Source organism: Dendrobates tinctorius, unplaced genomic scaffold (assembly GCF_039654945.1).
Source record: "Dendrobates tinctorius isolate UK_male_01 unplaced genomic scaffold, ASM3965494v1 ptg000058l, whole genome shotgun sequence".
NCBI classification, from domain to species: domain Eukaryota; kingdom Metazoa; phylum Chordata; class Amphibia; order Anura; family Dendrobatidae; genus Dendrobates; species Dendrobates tinctorius.
Window position 1 is genome coordinate 12,687,925 of NW_027361726.1, and position 15,825 is coordinate 12,703,749.

The 15,825-nt window shown below is 41.9% G+C and overlaps 1 protein-coding gene across 5 annotated transcripts in view; it reads right to left on the reverse strand.

Annotated features, from left to right (window-relative positions):
• Positions 1-6,424: 6,424 nt before the first annotated feature.
• The window catches only part of LRFN5 (leucine rich repeat and fibronectin type III domain containing 5), a 337,342-nt gene continuing 327,941 nt past the window's right edge, over positions 6,425-15,825 (reverse strand). For all 5 annotated transcript variants that reach the window (XM_073578035.1, XM_073578039.1, XM_073578041.1 and 2 more), the window contains one exon: positions 6,425-7,910. In XM_073578035.1, coding sequence (XP_073434136.1) covers positions 6,986-7,910 — 925 coding nt within the window. In that variant the 3' untranslated portion in view covers positions 6,425-6,985. The remainder of the gene's footprint in view (positions 7,911-15,825) is intronic.

Consider the following 15,825-nt stretch of genomic DNA (forward strand, 5'->3'; position numbering starts at 1 on the left):
TGCACTGTATATGGGGTATATGGCTGCACAGTATGTGGGGAATATGGCTGCACTGTATATGGGGTATATGGCTTCACAGTGTGTGGGGTATATGGCTGCACTGTATATGGGGTATATGGCTGCACTGTATATGGGGAATATGGCTGCACTGTATATGGGGTATATGGCTGCACTGTATATGGGGTATATGGCTGCCCTGTATATGGGGAATATGGCTGCACTGTATGGGGAATATGGCTGCACTGTATATGGGGTATATGGCTGCACAGTATGTGGGGAATATGGCTGCACTGTATATGGGGTATATGGCTGCACAGTGTGTGGGGTATATGGCTGCACTGTATATGGGGTATATGGCTGCACTGTATATGGGGAATATGGCTGCACTGTATATGGGGTATATGGCTGCACTGTATATGGGGTATATGGCTGCATAGTATGTGGGGTATATGGCTGCACTGTATATGGGGAATGTGGCTGCACTGTATATGGGGTATGTGGCTGCACTGTATATGGGGTATGTGGCTGCATTGTATATGGGGTATGTGGCTGCACTGTATATGGGGTATGTGGCTGCACAGTATGTGGGGTATATGGCTGCACAGTATGTGGGGTACATGGCTGCACAGTATGTGGGGCATATGGCTGCACTGTATATAGGGTATATAGCTGCACTGTATGTGGGGTATATGGCTGCACTGTATATGGGGTATGTGGCTGCACTGTATATGGGGTATGTGGCTGCACTGTATATGGGGTATGTGGCTGCACTGTATATGGGGTATATGGCTGCACTGTATATGGGGTATATGGCTGCATAGTATGTGGGGTATATGGCTGCACTGTATATAGGGTATATGGCTGCACTGTATGTGGGGAATATGGCTGCACTGTATATGGGGTATATGGCTGCACTGTATATGGGGAATATGGCTGCACTGTATGGGGTATATGGCTGCACTATATATGGGGTATATGGCTGCACAGTATGTGGGGTATATGGCTACACAGTATGTGGGGTATATGGCTGCACAGTATGTGGGGTATATGGCTGCACTGTATATGGGGTATATGGCTGCACAGTATGTGGGGTATATGGCTGCACAGTATATGGGGTATATGGCTGCACTGTTTGTGGGGTATATGGCGGCACTGTATATGGGGTATGTTGCTGCACTGTATATGGGGTATATGGCTGCACTGTATGTGGGGTATATGGCTGCACTGTATGTGGGGTATGTGGCTGCACTGTATATGGGGTATATGGCTGCACTGTATATGGGGTATATGGCTGCACTGTATGTGGGGTATATGGCTGCACTGTATGTGGGGTATATGGCTGCACTGTATATGGGGTATATGGCTGCACTGTATATGGGGTATATGGCTGCACTATATATGGGGTATATGGCTGCACAGTATGTGGGGTATATGGCTGCACTGTATATGGTGTATATGGCTGTACTGTATATGGGGTATATGGCTGCACTATATATGGGGTCTATGGCTGCACTGTATATGGGGTATATGGCTGCACTGTGTATGGGGTATATGGCTGCACTGTGTATGGGGTATATGGCTGCACAGTATGTGGGGTATATGGCTGCACTGTATATGGGGGATATGGATGCACTGTATGTGGTTGCACTTTGCGGGATGTGGCATTCATCTACTGGATATGGCGGTCCTCTGTTAATCAATGCATATGGGGGTTTCACACTAATGCTGTATGAGGAGCAGTGACACGAGGTTACTCGCAGACCCCCCAACAATAAAGAATTCTGAAGTCTCTTCACTTTGTTAGCACTCAATTAGTTGTGCATTACGGTACTTTGTAGCCATATTTAATACAGTGCCCCCTGGTGGATTCAATATGAAGAACAAGGTCATTCAGCATAAACAACATTCCACCCACCAGCTCATATGTAAGAGGTAACTTGTAGTTTCAGATATTTTCTGTCCTAGTTTAATACTGGACACATTGTTTTCAGCCCCAGAAGTGGAGACTGGAGACCTCAGTGAGTATTATGTACGGTCTATAGGGGAACTTCACGGTGAGTGAGGTCAAATTCTTTAATTTATGAGGAATGCACCAAAAATAATTAATATTACTTTAATTACTAAATGTAAGGAATTCCCATTTCAGACATATTACCATGATAAATCCTGCAGCTGCAACATTAGGACAGGGCTTCTGGGGTCCGATATGTGCAGCGTCACTGCGCTGACGTCGGGGACGAGATGGCATGGTCTCTGCCCTAAATACTCACATATCTCATCATTGCTGCTCCATCGCTTCAGTGCATTGTAAGAAAAGATATTGGAATTTTCAGATATAGTGACATTCTGGTAACTATCTACCTATCTATCTATTATCTATCTATCCCAGTGGCGTAACTACAAAGTTATGGGCCCCGGTGCAAACTTTCAAATGGGGCCCCCCCATGCCAAAATACACGCACATCTCCATTCCGTACACCTCGAACACACGCGGCTCCGCTCGGTACACCTCGTACGCACGCGGCTCCGCTCGGTACACCTCGTACGCACGCGGCTCCGCTCGGTACACCTCGTACGCACGCGGCTCCGCTCGGTACACCTCGTACGCACGCGGCTCCGCTCGGTACACCTCGTACACACGCGGCTCCGCTCGGTACACCTCGTACACACGCGGCTCCGCTCGGTACACCTCGTACACACGCGGCTCCGCTCGGTACACCTCGTACACACGCGGCTCCGCTCGGTACACCTCGTACACACGCGGCTCCGCTCGGTACACCTCGTACACACGCGGCTCCGCTCGGTACACCTCGTACACACGCGGCTCCGCTCGGTACACCTCGTACACACGCGGCTCCGCTCGGTACACCTCGTACACACGCGGCTCCGCTCCGTACACCTCGTACACACGCGGCTCCGCTCCGTACACCTCATACACACGCGGCTTCGCTCCGTACACCTCGTACACACGCGGCTCCGCTCCGTACATCCCGTACACATATGGCTCCACTCCGTCCACCTCGTACACACGGCTCCGCTCCGTACACCTCGTACACACGGCTCCGCTCCGTACACCTCGTACACACACGGCTCCGCTCCGTACACCTCGTACACACGCGGCTCCGCTCCGTACACCTCATACACACGCGGCTTCGCTCCGTACACCTCGTACACACGCGGCTCCGCTCCGTACATCCCGTACACATATGGCTCCACTCCGTCCACCTCGTACACACGGCTCCGCTCCGTACACCTCGTACACACGCGGCTTCGCTCCGTACACCTCGTACACACACGACTCCGCTCCGTACACCTCGTACACATGTGGCTCCGCTCCTTATCTATCTATCATCTATTATCTATCTCTCTATCTATCTCTCTATCTATCTCTCTATCTATCCCATATCTAACTATCTAAATAGAAAAGACAGATAGCAGCACAAACTTGAGCAGATTTTGGGTGCAATACTTCCTGTGTAATGGGTTGTCCAATGCAAAAATATAAATAGAAAAAAATCAGACAGAACTTGGTGCTGGATTAAAGCCCACAATTTTTCCTTGAACTAGAGTGCTGCCTGATTTTTTTTCCATCTATCTATCTATCTATCTATCTATCTATCTATCTATCTATCTATCTATCTATCTATCTTTCAATCTTAAAAACTATGTTACTATTATCAATCTATCTGTTATCTATGTATCTATCCATTTTTTTTATTTAGCTGGGTATCCCTCACAATTTCAGACCCATAACCTCCTTTTTACTATGATAAATGCCCACATACTCTGTAGTATTCCAATAATACTTCTTGTAAGATCTGACGCATCACCGCCATATGGTTCATATATCATCCTGTCACTCAATTCTAAAACTACATACACCGCCATACTCAACAAAATAAGTAATATTCTGTGGTTTTCTGCTTAGTTTTGATCCCTGTGTTTGTATCACAATCCCCAGTCCCATCCCTTGTTACTTTCGGGTGATGCTCACCTGCCTTCTATTATTGTCAGGGTGGACAGAGCTATGATTGGTGACTCCACGTCTCTGCATTGTGCATTGGCGCCTGTGTGTGCTAGACTGAAATTACCTTCCTGCTTCATCACAAGCTCAGGCTTTTGTTCCGCTCCACCATACTTTACACTACCGCTCTGCTTGTTCCTATACACCTAGAGATAATGGATGACATAGCACTCATAGATCCAATAAAAGTCCATTTCTCTATAATACCGCAATCTAAAATATCATCGCAAAATATCATCGCAAAATGTATTTCCCGCGTTCGTTCATAAGGATCCGGCCATGGATAGGCTCATTGTATTTTATTTAATTTATGAAGCTGAAGAGCAGAAGATAAAGCCGAGATCTATGGAAATAATTGGGGGATTTTTCCTGGCAGACATTTTAATGGTGTGCACAGTGATGAGGATTGGAAAATATTGTGTAAAAATTAATCAGCCCTGGGATGTAAATCAGGGAAAATTAAGAATGTAAATTTTCTCCATAGGAGATTGGAAGTGAAAAACGAGATAATTACTCTAAGCTTCGTCAAATGAAATATCATTCAGCGAATCGATAAATTCTGAAAGTCCGTGTTCGTTAGAAGCCTTTATAGAAAAAATACCATGTTAGCAAAACTCACAATGGGCTGAAATTCCCATTACAACCACTGGGTGGCGACACGTATGTCATAAACATTACCCGTCAGAGTATCGCCAAATCCTGTTGTTTCTTTTCTCGCACCACTCATCTCCAGATAGCAACAAAGTGAAGTAATCGACTCATCTGGATCTTTATAGTACTTAGAACTCCGTTTGATACAAATCTCTGTGGTTGCAGTCACCATAAATACTCCTCATCACCACCAAAGATCAGTCTTCAGTAAAGATCTAGGGAATTCTAAATAAATTTGACTAGTTCCAGTTCAATTCACTTATCTCTAGTCTTTACCGAAAGCAGAAGCCCAAAACCGAAGGTTCTAGCCATACATTGCCCCCCCAAACAAATGAGCAAAGAAGTTAGCAAATAGGTGGCTCTCAGAAATAAGTAACACATGGGAATAGGACTACACATAGGGTATGTTTATAGTCTGTTACTATGGAGACGCATAGCTCTGCATGGGAGCTGAGAACATAAAACGGTTATATTTATTTATTTTTTAAGTATGGTGACTGTAAATATACTTGAAAACATTTTATTGGTCCTGGAATTATTCTGTTTGTACCCTGAAATAAGTAAATAGACCCTATTAAAGGCGTAGGACATGGCTGCATACTGTATGTAGGAATGCAAAATAATAATAATAATTCTAATCCACGTCACGTAGTGAGATATTTTCCAAGACTGTCTCTTATTTTCTGACAAAATCGCAAACTTTCACATCAGTATAAAAATCAGGGTCGTTGGCTGCGTTCCCACCATGAGCTTTTCCTGTGGCTGATTTTCTGCCACCACTAAGTAAAATAGATCGGTTGCATTTTATTAGAAAATACGAAGTGTAAAAAACTCACCAAAAACTCATCGTGGCAACATAGCCTTAGGAGACGATCGTCATGATATGTTGCCACATACGTGCACCATACTGCGGCCCTAAACCGATGACTAAGAAACATGGCGCTGATCGCAGTCCCCCGTGCTCAGACACTGGACAAGTTCTGTGCTCCCACTTTTTTTTTTTTTCACAAGAGCCAACTTTTAAGTGGAATTTTGAACCAAAAAATAAATCTATAGGTTCAGACATTTATTTTCTGTGATTGCAAACGAAACCCCGTTTCAAAATAAATAGTTAAAATAAAATTCTAAAATATGTATTTAAAAATCGTTTTAAAAAATTGTACTGCGCCTATATTACCATAGAAAATAAAATAAACATTTAAAATAATAATAAAAAAAAAAAGTTTAAGAATTGATTCCTTATTCCATGTAGCAAATAACTTTTCATTGTAATATGTAAAATAATAATCTCAATTTAAATTGTGATAATACTCCAATTTTTTTTTTTCTTCTTGTTTTGGCTTGTGCAAGATCCTAAAAACAATGTTGCTTTCTTAAAAAAAAAAGCCCCAGACAAAGCCACAACTTCACTTAATGGAGCTGCAATACCCACCAGTATGGAATGCGGGGCTATTTTTGAGCTTTTTTTATATCTCAGACAACCCCTAGTAGTAAAAATATAAAAAAATACAATGATAAAAATTATTTGTAATGCAGCAAAAAAATAATAATAATAATAATAATAATAATAATAATATATATACACTAAAGACTGAATCTAATAATTGTAACCAAAATGACCCAGAAAAATATTAGAATAATTTAAAGTGAAATTCCGAATATTGTTGGATTTGATGCAATTCAATGACTTGAAATAATTACCATGGTAACATTTAAGGTGATCGGAATTATTTCCACAATGTCTCCATATAGATATTGAATATTTTATTTTACACAACATAACAACACAGAAGTTGTTGTTCTGTACAGCATTTGCCTAAAAATAAAGGCAACACCATCGTCACTCAAAAATAAATGCAGTCTGGTCTTTTAAAAAATATTTTTTTTTTTAACTAATTCTTCCATAATTGGTCTTTTTTTAATATATTTTTATATGTTGAAAGCTTGAAGGAATTTTCCCATACGAAAGGCTTTTATTGTGAATTCAGTTTTAATTTTTTGTAATTTTTTTTTTCTGCTATGGCAGAACCAGGAAGCCAGTCCTATAGGAAGGGAAGGCACCTGTGCTGATTCGTAATTTTCACAACTCGCTATTTTGTATCTTGTAATCACCAGGGAAAAAAAAGGAACAGAATTTGCAGGTGGCCTTGACACAATCCTGAAGTAGCCAAAAAATTGACACAAACTGGAATCCCCCTTTTTTGAAAAAGAAAAAAAAAAAGATTGAATTCAATTTTCTATTGTGCTCGAATCGAAATTGATTTTTCGTTTCGAATTTTTGCTTTTTTTTTTTTTTTTTAAAGGAACTAATCACACAGTGCTTTCCAATATCCACTCTGAACTTGAAAAAGTCGCTTTCCCGCTGTCCATGTCTGAATTATCTGACTTAACCAAGATGCCGTTCATGGACATGCTCCTCTTCGACCAAAGTCCGCCTGTGTTCCGAGAGTTTACGTAACAATGGTACTCCATAATTTCACCATTTAAAGAGTACCTCCGCTTGGCTCTATAAGTCTCCGCGGGTAATGTAAGGAACTTACTTGGCCTTGATTGTGCTCTTTTATAGGTCGGTGACCCGGTGGGATGACTAGATAACCGGAGGGCAGTTGAATTATTTCTATTTGTGTTTTGGGACTCCATATTTAAAACGGTTTCAGTTTGGGAGTCCGTTTGTTGTAATTGAGTTTTTCTTTTTTGCTTCAGTGAAGCCGAAGCGTTTGAAGTCCACGTATGAGGCGAGGCAGAGGTAGTAGCGGCCACACCTTGGCTTGAGCAGGTGTCAGAAGATGGCGCCCCGCTGTCTGTTGACTTGCAGCACTGCGGACTCTCGTCATGCCCAACCCCTTGCTTGGAAGCCGATGGGGGCATGGACGCACTACAGCTTTGATTTTGCGATCCGTTGGTTTGAGAATACACATTGCTGACTTTCGTGGCTTTGTGCTGCCCGTTCCCGTTGCAAACTTTATACCTAATCATTAAGATGATTATAAAGACAAGGACGGAGGCCACGATGATTCCACCTATAATAATGATCATGGTGCCTCCCAGGAACTGCGACTGCATAAAGTGACAACGGACGTAATCTTGCTCGGTCGTGAACTGGATGCAACCGACAACCCTCGTGGCCGTGAGGGACGTAATGCCGTCGTCATAAATTGCTAAGACGCAGAGGTCGTAGACCGTTCCCGAAGCCAAGTTGTTCACACGGAAGGTCTTGCTCGTCGGAGGAATCATTCTGGAAGAAAACAAAGACATGTCAGAAATATTCACAGAGACGAGGCATAAATTCTGTTTATCTTCTATTCATTGTTAAATCTGGACTCTGCGTTTCATTTACTCTAGGACATTTTTGCTGTTTTCATGTTTTGGGGCATTTTTAGTCTTTGTGACTTTTTTCACAGTTATGTTAGAAATTTCCACCCATAGATTTTCCTTCAAACCTTTCAATTGCCTGTGCAACCTTTATTTTTTATTTGTGATTATTATTTTATTTTTTTAAAGTCCATGGGAGAGGGAATTATTATTATTATTAGCGGACTTTTTAAAAGCCACTTTCCATTGTGGCAATGCTGTCGCTATTTGTGCCAATTGATCACATTGCTGCCTGATGACTCATACATTTTGCACATCTTTAGATATAAACCTTCTACCGACAATGGTGTCTTCTCCCATCTACTGGAGTACAGTTGCAACTTCTTCAAAGTCAAAATTCATTAATATGGATTGCAGCTAGTGATGAGCGAACGTGCTCGGGTAACATGTTCGAGTCCCCGCGGCTGCATGTCTTGTGGCAGTTGGACAGCCGCAACACGTGGGGATTTCCTAATAAACAGGCAATCCGTGTATGTGTTGTGCAAATCATGCAGCTGCGGGGACTGGAACATAATATTCGAGCATGTTGAGATACTCAATGACACCCAAGCATGAACAGATAACATATTACCCAAGCACGTTCGCTCATCACTACTTGCAGCTCAGTTACATGCTAACAGCGCCCACATTGACAACCATTCTTCTATAGCAGTGAAAATGCTGTATACATAAATTTGGGCACAAAAAACAAACTTTCAGACTTTAAAAAAAAAAAAAAATTGGTGCAAGTCTCATAATAGATGTTGCCCCCCATGTGTCAGGAAGGTTTAGGAAAGAAAGAAGTATCGATTCCTCCAAACGTTTTTCTCTTTTCGGATCTGCTCCCGACTTTCGCCTAGGCTGCTCGAAAATGGCATTTACTGTCCACTCTTCCCAGTCTTCAACATTGAAATTGCAACACAAAGAAGGAAAAATCATGGATTTTTGGAGCTTGCAGGATGGATACGTTACAGATCTGCACATGAGGAAAGAATGGAAATATTTTCACAACTTCTCAGTTAATGGAGTTTGAGCCCTGTGCAGAAATCCCGGCACCTCCAGCCTCGGGTGCGATCACTGAGGTTATTAATGGTTACCTGAGGACGGTCCTGCCAAATCATCAAGATCCTCTGCCAGCAGTTCCTATGTTATCACTGATCAATGATTTCCCCATTGTGCTCTTTGGAGTCAACTCGGGAGACGCTGCAGCCACGGGAGCAAATTTAGACCACATCGGCGGATCACAGTAGTGTGAGGAACTTGCAGCCTGAGGTTGTGTTGGAAAAGTGGACACTGGAGAAATGGTCGTATCACTGCATTCAGGGTGGCAGAACCTTCCTCAGGTGACCATTAATAACCTCATTCATAGCGGAGGCCAGATGTTCCAGGAGTTCTGTGCAGGGCGCTCATTCCAGACTGAAGAAATCAAGATGTTTCCATAATGTTTCCATTTTCCATCATTTTTGCAGGTCAGTGAAGTCTCCATCCTGTGATTTCTTGAATTCCACAACTTTTCCTTCTTGGTGTTGCAATTTTCACGTTGCGGAGTGTTTGATTCCAGCCTTAGGATATGTTCACACTGACTTTTTTTTTTTACATTTGCAAAATGCGTTGGCTTAGTGTCCTATACCGAGGTCTATGGGAAAACCTTAAGAAAGACAATACTGAGAGCTCGCTGCATTTATAGGGAAAACACATGGAATACAAGCACAGGTATATATATATATAATGTTTTTTTATCACATTTACAAGATGAATCCGTGGCTCCTCTTGTTGTGTGAAACTACAACTCTCATCATGCCCAGATGGAGCCGCAGCTCACGGATCACTCTGTGCAATGAAAATAAATCCTCACTTCTTGCAAAATCCCTTCCTGACAGATCGATTCTGAAAGGTGTGACTGTTACATAACTCGCCGGCTACATAAATCCACTTAACACCTTTGCGCTAACACCTCTTTTCTAGCTGAATCTCCTGAAATAACATTTGACTTAAACGGCAAATTTAGTATCATTGGATTTACAGAATTTCCCTTTATTTAAAAGAAAATGCAGGAAATCTATTTTCTTACAAGCGATGGAGCCATTTAGTGCCTGGAAATAGCAGTCACGCCCAGTTGATGGAAGCTACAGAGGAAGATGTCTGGCCGCTCAGATTCCCAGCAATCATCCTGTAGAAGAAACTGCTGACAAGTGTTCCATTTCTCTACAGTGCCACCACAGGAGAAGTGAGGAATAACATTCTAGTGGATATCAGTGAACTGACCCTGTAATATATTAAGATACTGAGTCTAGATGATTAACAGAGTCTGGGGGCTTTCTCTTTCAACCCATCGCCACCCTGAGATCAGGATCGTGTGGTCCTGATGTTTGCCATGGCAAGTCATGGCCAAATAACGGCCTTAAAGTCTTCCAACTACAGTGGCCCTGATCAGAAGTTAGGAACATCTAAGTAGTAAAAATACACTTCTTTATTCCTGTTATGTCACTTTTCAGTAATTCCTGACAAGCACCTGAAGGGTTAATAAACTACCTGACAACAATTTTGAACACGTTGAGGGGCGTTGTTTTTAAAATGGTGTCACTTTTGGGGGATTCCAATCTATAGTACCCCCAAAGTCATTTCAAAACTTAACAGGTCCCTAAAAAAAATAAGTTTTGTAAATTTCCTTGAAAATAAAAAATGAAAAATTGCTGCTACATTTTTAAAGCTTTTAAAATGTTAACAAAATAAAAGAACATTTTACAATTGTGCTTATGTAAGGTAGGCAGGAGAGAAATGTTATTAATGTTTTTGTGTGGTATGACTGTATGGATTAAAGGGATGATCATTCAAAGGTTGAAAATTGGCAATTTTTTCTTTTTTAAATTTGTGATTTTTTTTTTATAAAGAAACACAAAACATATCAACATAAGTTTACCATTATCATAAAATATGATGTGTCACGAAAAAATTATCTCCAACTCAATGGGATATGTTGAAGCGTTCCAGAGTGACACTGGTCAGAGTAAGACAAAAATGGCCCAGTCACTAAGGTGTTAAATCAGAATTCACAACTAGAATATTTACCAGCTAGCATCAAATGATGGATAGATAATAGATAGATAGATAGAAAAAAACAGATAGCAACACAAACTTGAGCAGATTTTGGGTGCAATAGTCCTGAATAATGCAGTTGTCCAACGCAAAAATATAAATGGAAAAAACCGGGCAGCACTCCAGTTAAAGGGAATATTGTGGACTTTAATATATGCTGATTTTTGTATATTGGTAAATTGAAGAGATATGTATAAAAAGTGCACTATTCTATGGTAACACTGTGCTTGACTAAGACCGTGCTGTGAGGTCGAAACGTTGCACCACTTAGCGCTGGATTAACCCCTTAGCGACAGAGCCAGTTTGCAGCTTAATGACCAGGCCAATTTTTACAATTCTGACCACTGTCCTTTTATGAGGTTATAACTCTGGAACGCTTTAATGGATCCCGCTGATTCTAAGACTGTTTTTTTGTGACACATTGTACTTCATGTTAGTGGTAAAATTTCTTCGATAAGTCTTGTGTTTATTTATGAAAAAAACGGAAATATGGCGAAAATTTTGAAAATTTTGCAATTTTAAAACTTTAAATTTTTATGCCCTTAAATCAGAGAGATGTGTCACACAAATTTCTTAATAAATAACATTTCCCACATGTCTACTTTACATCACCACAATTTTGGAAGCAAAATTTTTTTTTGTTAGGAAGTTATAAGGGTTAAAAGTTGACCAGTGATTACTCATTTTTGCAACAAAATTTACAAAACCATTTTTTTAAGGGACCACATCATATTTAAAGTCATTTTGAGGGGTGTACATGACAGAAGATACCCAAAAGTGGCACCATTCTAAAAGCTAGACCCCTCAAGGTGCTCAAAACCACATTCAAGAAGTTTATTAACCCTTTAAGTGCTTCACAGGATCTAAAGCAATGAGGAAGGAAAAAATTAACATTTAACTTTTTTTTGCAAAAAATTTACTTCAGAACCAATTTTTTTTATTTTCACAAGTGTTAAAAGAGAAAGTCAACCACAAAATTTGTTGTGCAATTTCGCCTGAATACGCCGATACCCCATATGTGGGGGTAAACCACTCTTTCAGCACACGGCAGAGCTCGCAAGGGATGGAGCGCCGTTTGACTTTTTCAACTCAGAATTGGCTGGAATTGAGATCGGATGCCATGTTGCGTTCGGAGAGCCCTTAATGTGCCTAAACAGTGGAAAACTCCAACAAGTGACCCCATTTTGGAAACTAGACCCATTAAGGAACTTATCTAGATGTGTGGTGAGCACTTTGAACCTTCAAGTGCTTCACAGAAGTTTATAACGTAGAGCCGTGAAAGTAAGAAATCATTTTTTTCCACAAAAAATGATCTTTTCGCCCCCAAATTTTTATTTTTACAAGGGTAACAAGGAGAAATCATACCCGCACAGTAATTATGCGATTTGTCCTGAGTACGCTGATATCCCATATGTGGGGGGAACCACTGTTTGGGTGCATGAGAGAGCTTGGAAGGGAAGGAGTGCCATTTTGGAATGCAGACTTTGATGGAATGGTCTGCGGGCATCATGTTGCGTTTGCAGAGCCCCTGATGGGCCTAAACAGTGGAAACCTCCAACAAGTGACCCCATTTTGGAAACTAGACCCATTAAGGAACTTATCTAGATGTGTGGTGAGCACTTTGAACCTTCAAGTGCTTCACAGAATTTTATAACGTAGAGCCGTGAAAATAAAAAATCCTTATTTTTTTCAACAAAAATGATTTTTTCGCCCCCCAATTTTTATTTACACAAGGGTAACAGGAGAAATCATATCCCGAAAGTTGTTGTGCGATTTGTCCTGATTACGCCGATACCCCATATGTGGGGGGAACCACTGTTTGGGCGCATGGGAGAGCTCGGAAGGGAAGGAGTGCCTTTTTGGAATGCAGACTTTGATGGAATGGTCTGCGGGCGTCATGTTGCGTTTGCAGAGCCCCTGATGGGTCTAAACAGTGGAAACCCCCCACAAGTGACCCCATTTTGGAAATTAGACTCCCTAAGGAACTTATCTAGATGTGTGGTGAGCACTTTGAACCCCCAAGCGCTTCACAGAAGTTTATAAATGCAGAGCCGTGAAAATAAAAAGTCTTTTTTATTTCCACAAAAGTGATTTTTTTAGACCCAATTTTTAGACCCCCAAAGTTGGTAAATAGTGGAAACCCCTCAATTCTTGCTCCAACCCTAACCCCAATACACCCCTAACCCTAATCCAAACCCTAACCTTAATCCCAACCCTAATCCCTAAACCTAATTCTAACCCTAATCCTAGTTCGCCCTAACCCTAATTCTAACCCAATCCCTAACCCCAACCCTAGCCCTAACCCTAGTCCAACCCTAACCCTAGCCCAACCCTAACCCTAACCCTAGCCTAACCCTAACCCTAGCCCAACCCTAGCCCTAGCCCTAACCCTAATGGAAAACTGAAAAAAAAAATATTTCTTTATTTCATTATGTTTGCCTATATAAGGGGGTGATGAACGGGGAGGTTATGTACTATTTTGTTTATTTTGATCACGATGATAGTTTATCATCGTGATCAAAATGAATGAATGGAATCTGCCAGCCGGAGCCGGCAGATTCCCGGCGGCCACACTGCGCATGTGCCCACCATTTTCCCCGGATCCAAGATGGTGGCGCCCACCGGAGGACGTCGGCGGGACGCAGGACCATCGGGAGGGGACAGAGGACCACAGAGAGGTACCGGGGGGGATTGGGGACCCTCTTTCTCTCTCCTCTGATGTGCGATCACATCAGAGGAAAGAGAAATTAAATGTAAAATCGCAGCTTTTTTTGCGGTCGCCATTATAGGGTTAATAACGGCGATCGCAAAAGAGGGGTCGGTAAAAACCGACCGATTCATGTTCTCTGGGGTCTCAGCTACCCCCGGCAGCCGAGACCCCAGAGAAAATCCGACACTGGGGGGCGCTGTTCACTTTCTCCACAGCGCTGTGAATTAGCGGTGCTGTGGTTTTAGTACCCTTAATTACCGCCGTTAAAAGGCGTATCGGCGGTCGCTAAGGGGTTAAATGGAATGGAGTACTTGTAGTGATCGTATTAAGTGATGAACTGGACACCCAAAACATTCAAACCAATGGCTGTAATATGCCACATGCCCCCTAGAGGACAGAGGCGGAGTACCAGCACACAGCCAGCAATCACAGAGGGGATTAACCCCCTGCGTCTCTACTATACACTAGGTCAGGGTATCCCAACTCCAGTCCTCAAGGCCCACCAACAGATCATGTTTTCAGGATTTCCTTAGTATTGCTCAGGTGATAATTGCCTCAACCTTTAAAAATAAAAAAAGAGCATTTAGTCATTAAAAAAACAAAAAATAATGAACCAAAGTTGGCTCAAGTAAATACAAATAAACTCATATCAGAGTACAATACAAGAAGAGAGATCTATATGGCAGAAAATACCCAAAAGTGACACCATTCTAAAAACTGCACCTCTCAAGCTACTCAAAACTACATTCAAGAAGATTATTAACCCTTCTGGTGCTTCACAGGAACTAAAACAACGTGGAGGAAAAAATGGACATTTTAATTTTTCCAACATAAATTTTCTTTTAGCATCAATTTTATCATTTTCACATGGGTAACAGGATAAAATAGATACTAAATTTTGTTGGGCAATTTCTCCTGAGTACACCGATCCCTCATATGTGGTCATAAACCACTGTTTGGGCGCACGGCAGGGCTCAGAAGGGAAGGAGCGCCATTTGACTTTTTGAATGGAAAATATGCCTGAATATTTAGTGGTTGCCATGTCGCATTTGGAGAGCCCCTGTGTGCCTAAACATTGGAGCTCCCCCACAAGTGACCCCATTTTGGAAACTAGACCCCCCAAGGAACTTATCTAGATGCATAGTGAGCACTTTGAACCCCCAAGTGCTTCATAAATTGATCCGTAAAAAAAAGTACTTTTTTTCACATAAATTTTATTTAGCCTCTGTTTTTTCATTTTCACATGGGCAACAGGATAAAATGGATCCTAAAATTTGTTGGGCAATTTCTTCTGAGCACACCAATACCTCATATGTGGTCATAAACCACTGTTTGGGCGCACGGCAGGGCCCGGAAGGGAAGGAGCGCCATTTGACTTTTTGATTGGAAAATTAGCTCCAATCGTTAGCAGACACCATGTCGCGTTTGGAGAGCCCCTGTGTGCCTAAACATTGGAACTCCCCCACAAGTGACCCCATTTTGGAAGCTAGACCCCCAAGAAGCTTATCTAGATGTCTAGATGTGTGGTGAGCACTTTGAACCCCCAAGTGCTTCACAGAAGTTTATAACGCAGAGCAGTGAAAATAAAAAAATCATTTTTTTTGCTCAAAAATGTTTTTTTATCCCGCTATTTTTTATTTTCACAATGGTAACAGGATAAATTGGACCCAAAAGTTGGTGTGCAGTTTATTCTGAGTACGATGGTACCCCATATGTGGGGTGGAACCTCTGTTTGGGTGCACGGCAGGGCGCAGAACGGAAGGAGCGTCATTTGACTTTTTGAATGGAAAATTAGCTCCAATCGCTAGCGGACACCATGTCATATTTGGAGAGCCCCTGTGTGCCTAAACTTTGGAGCTCCCCCACAAATGACCCCATTTTGGAAACTAGACCCCTAAGGAACTTATATAGATGCATAGTGAGCACTTTGAACCCCCAGGTGCTTCTCGGAAGTTTATAACGCAGGGCCATGAAAATAGAAATATTTTTTTTC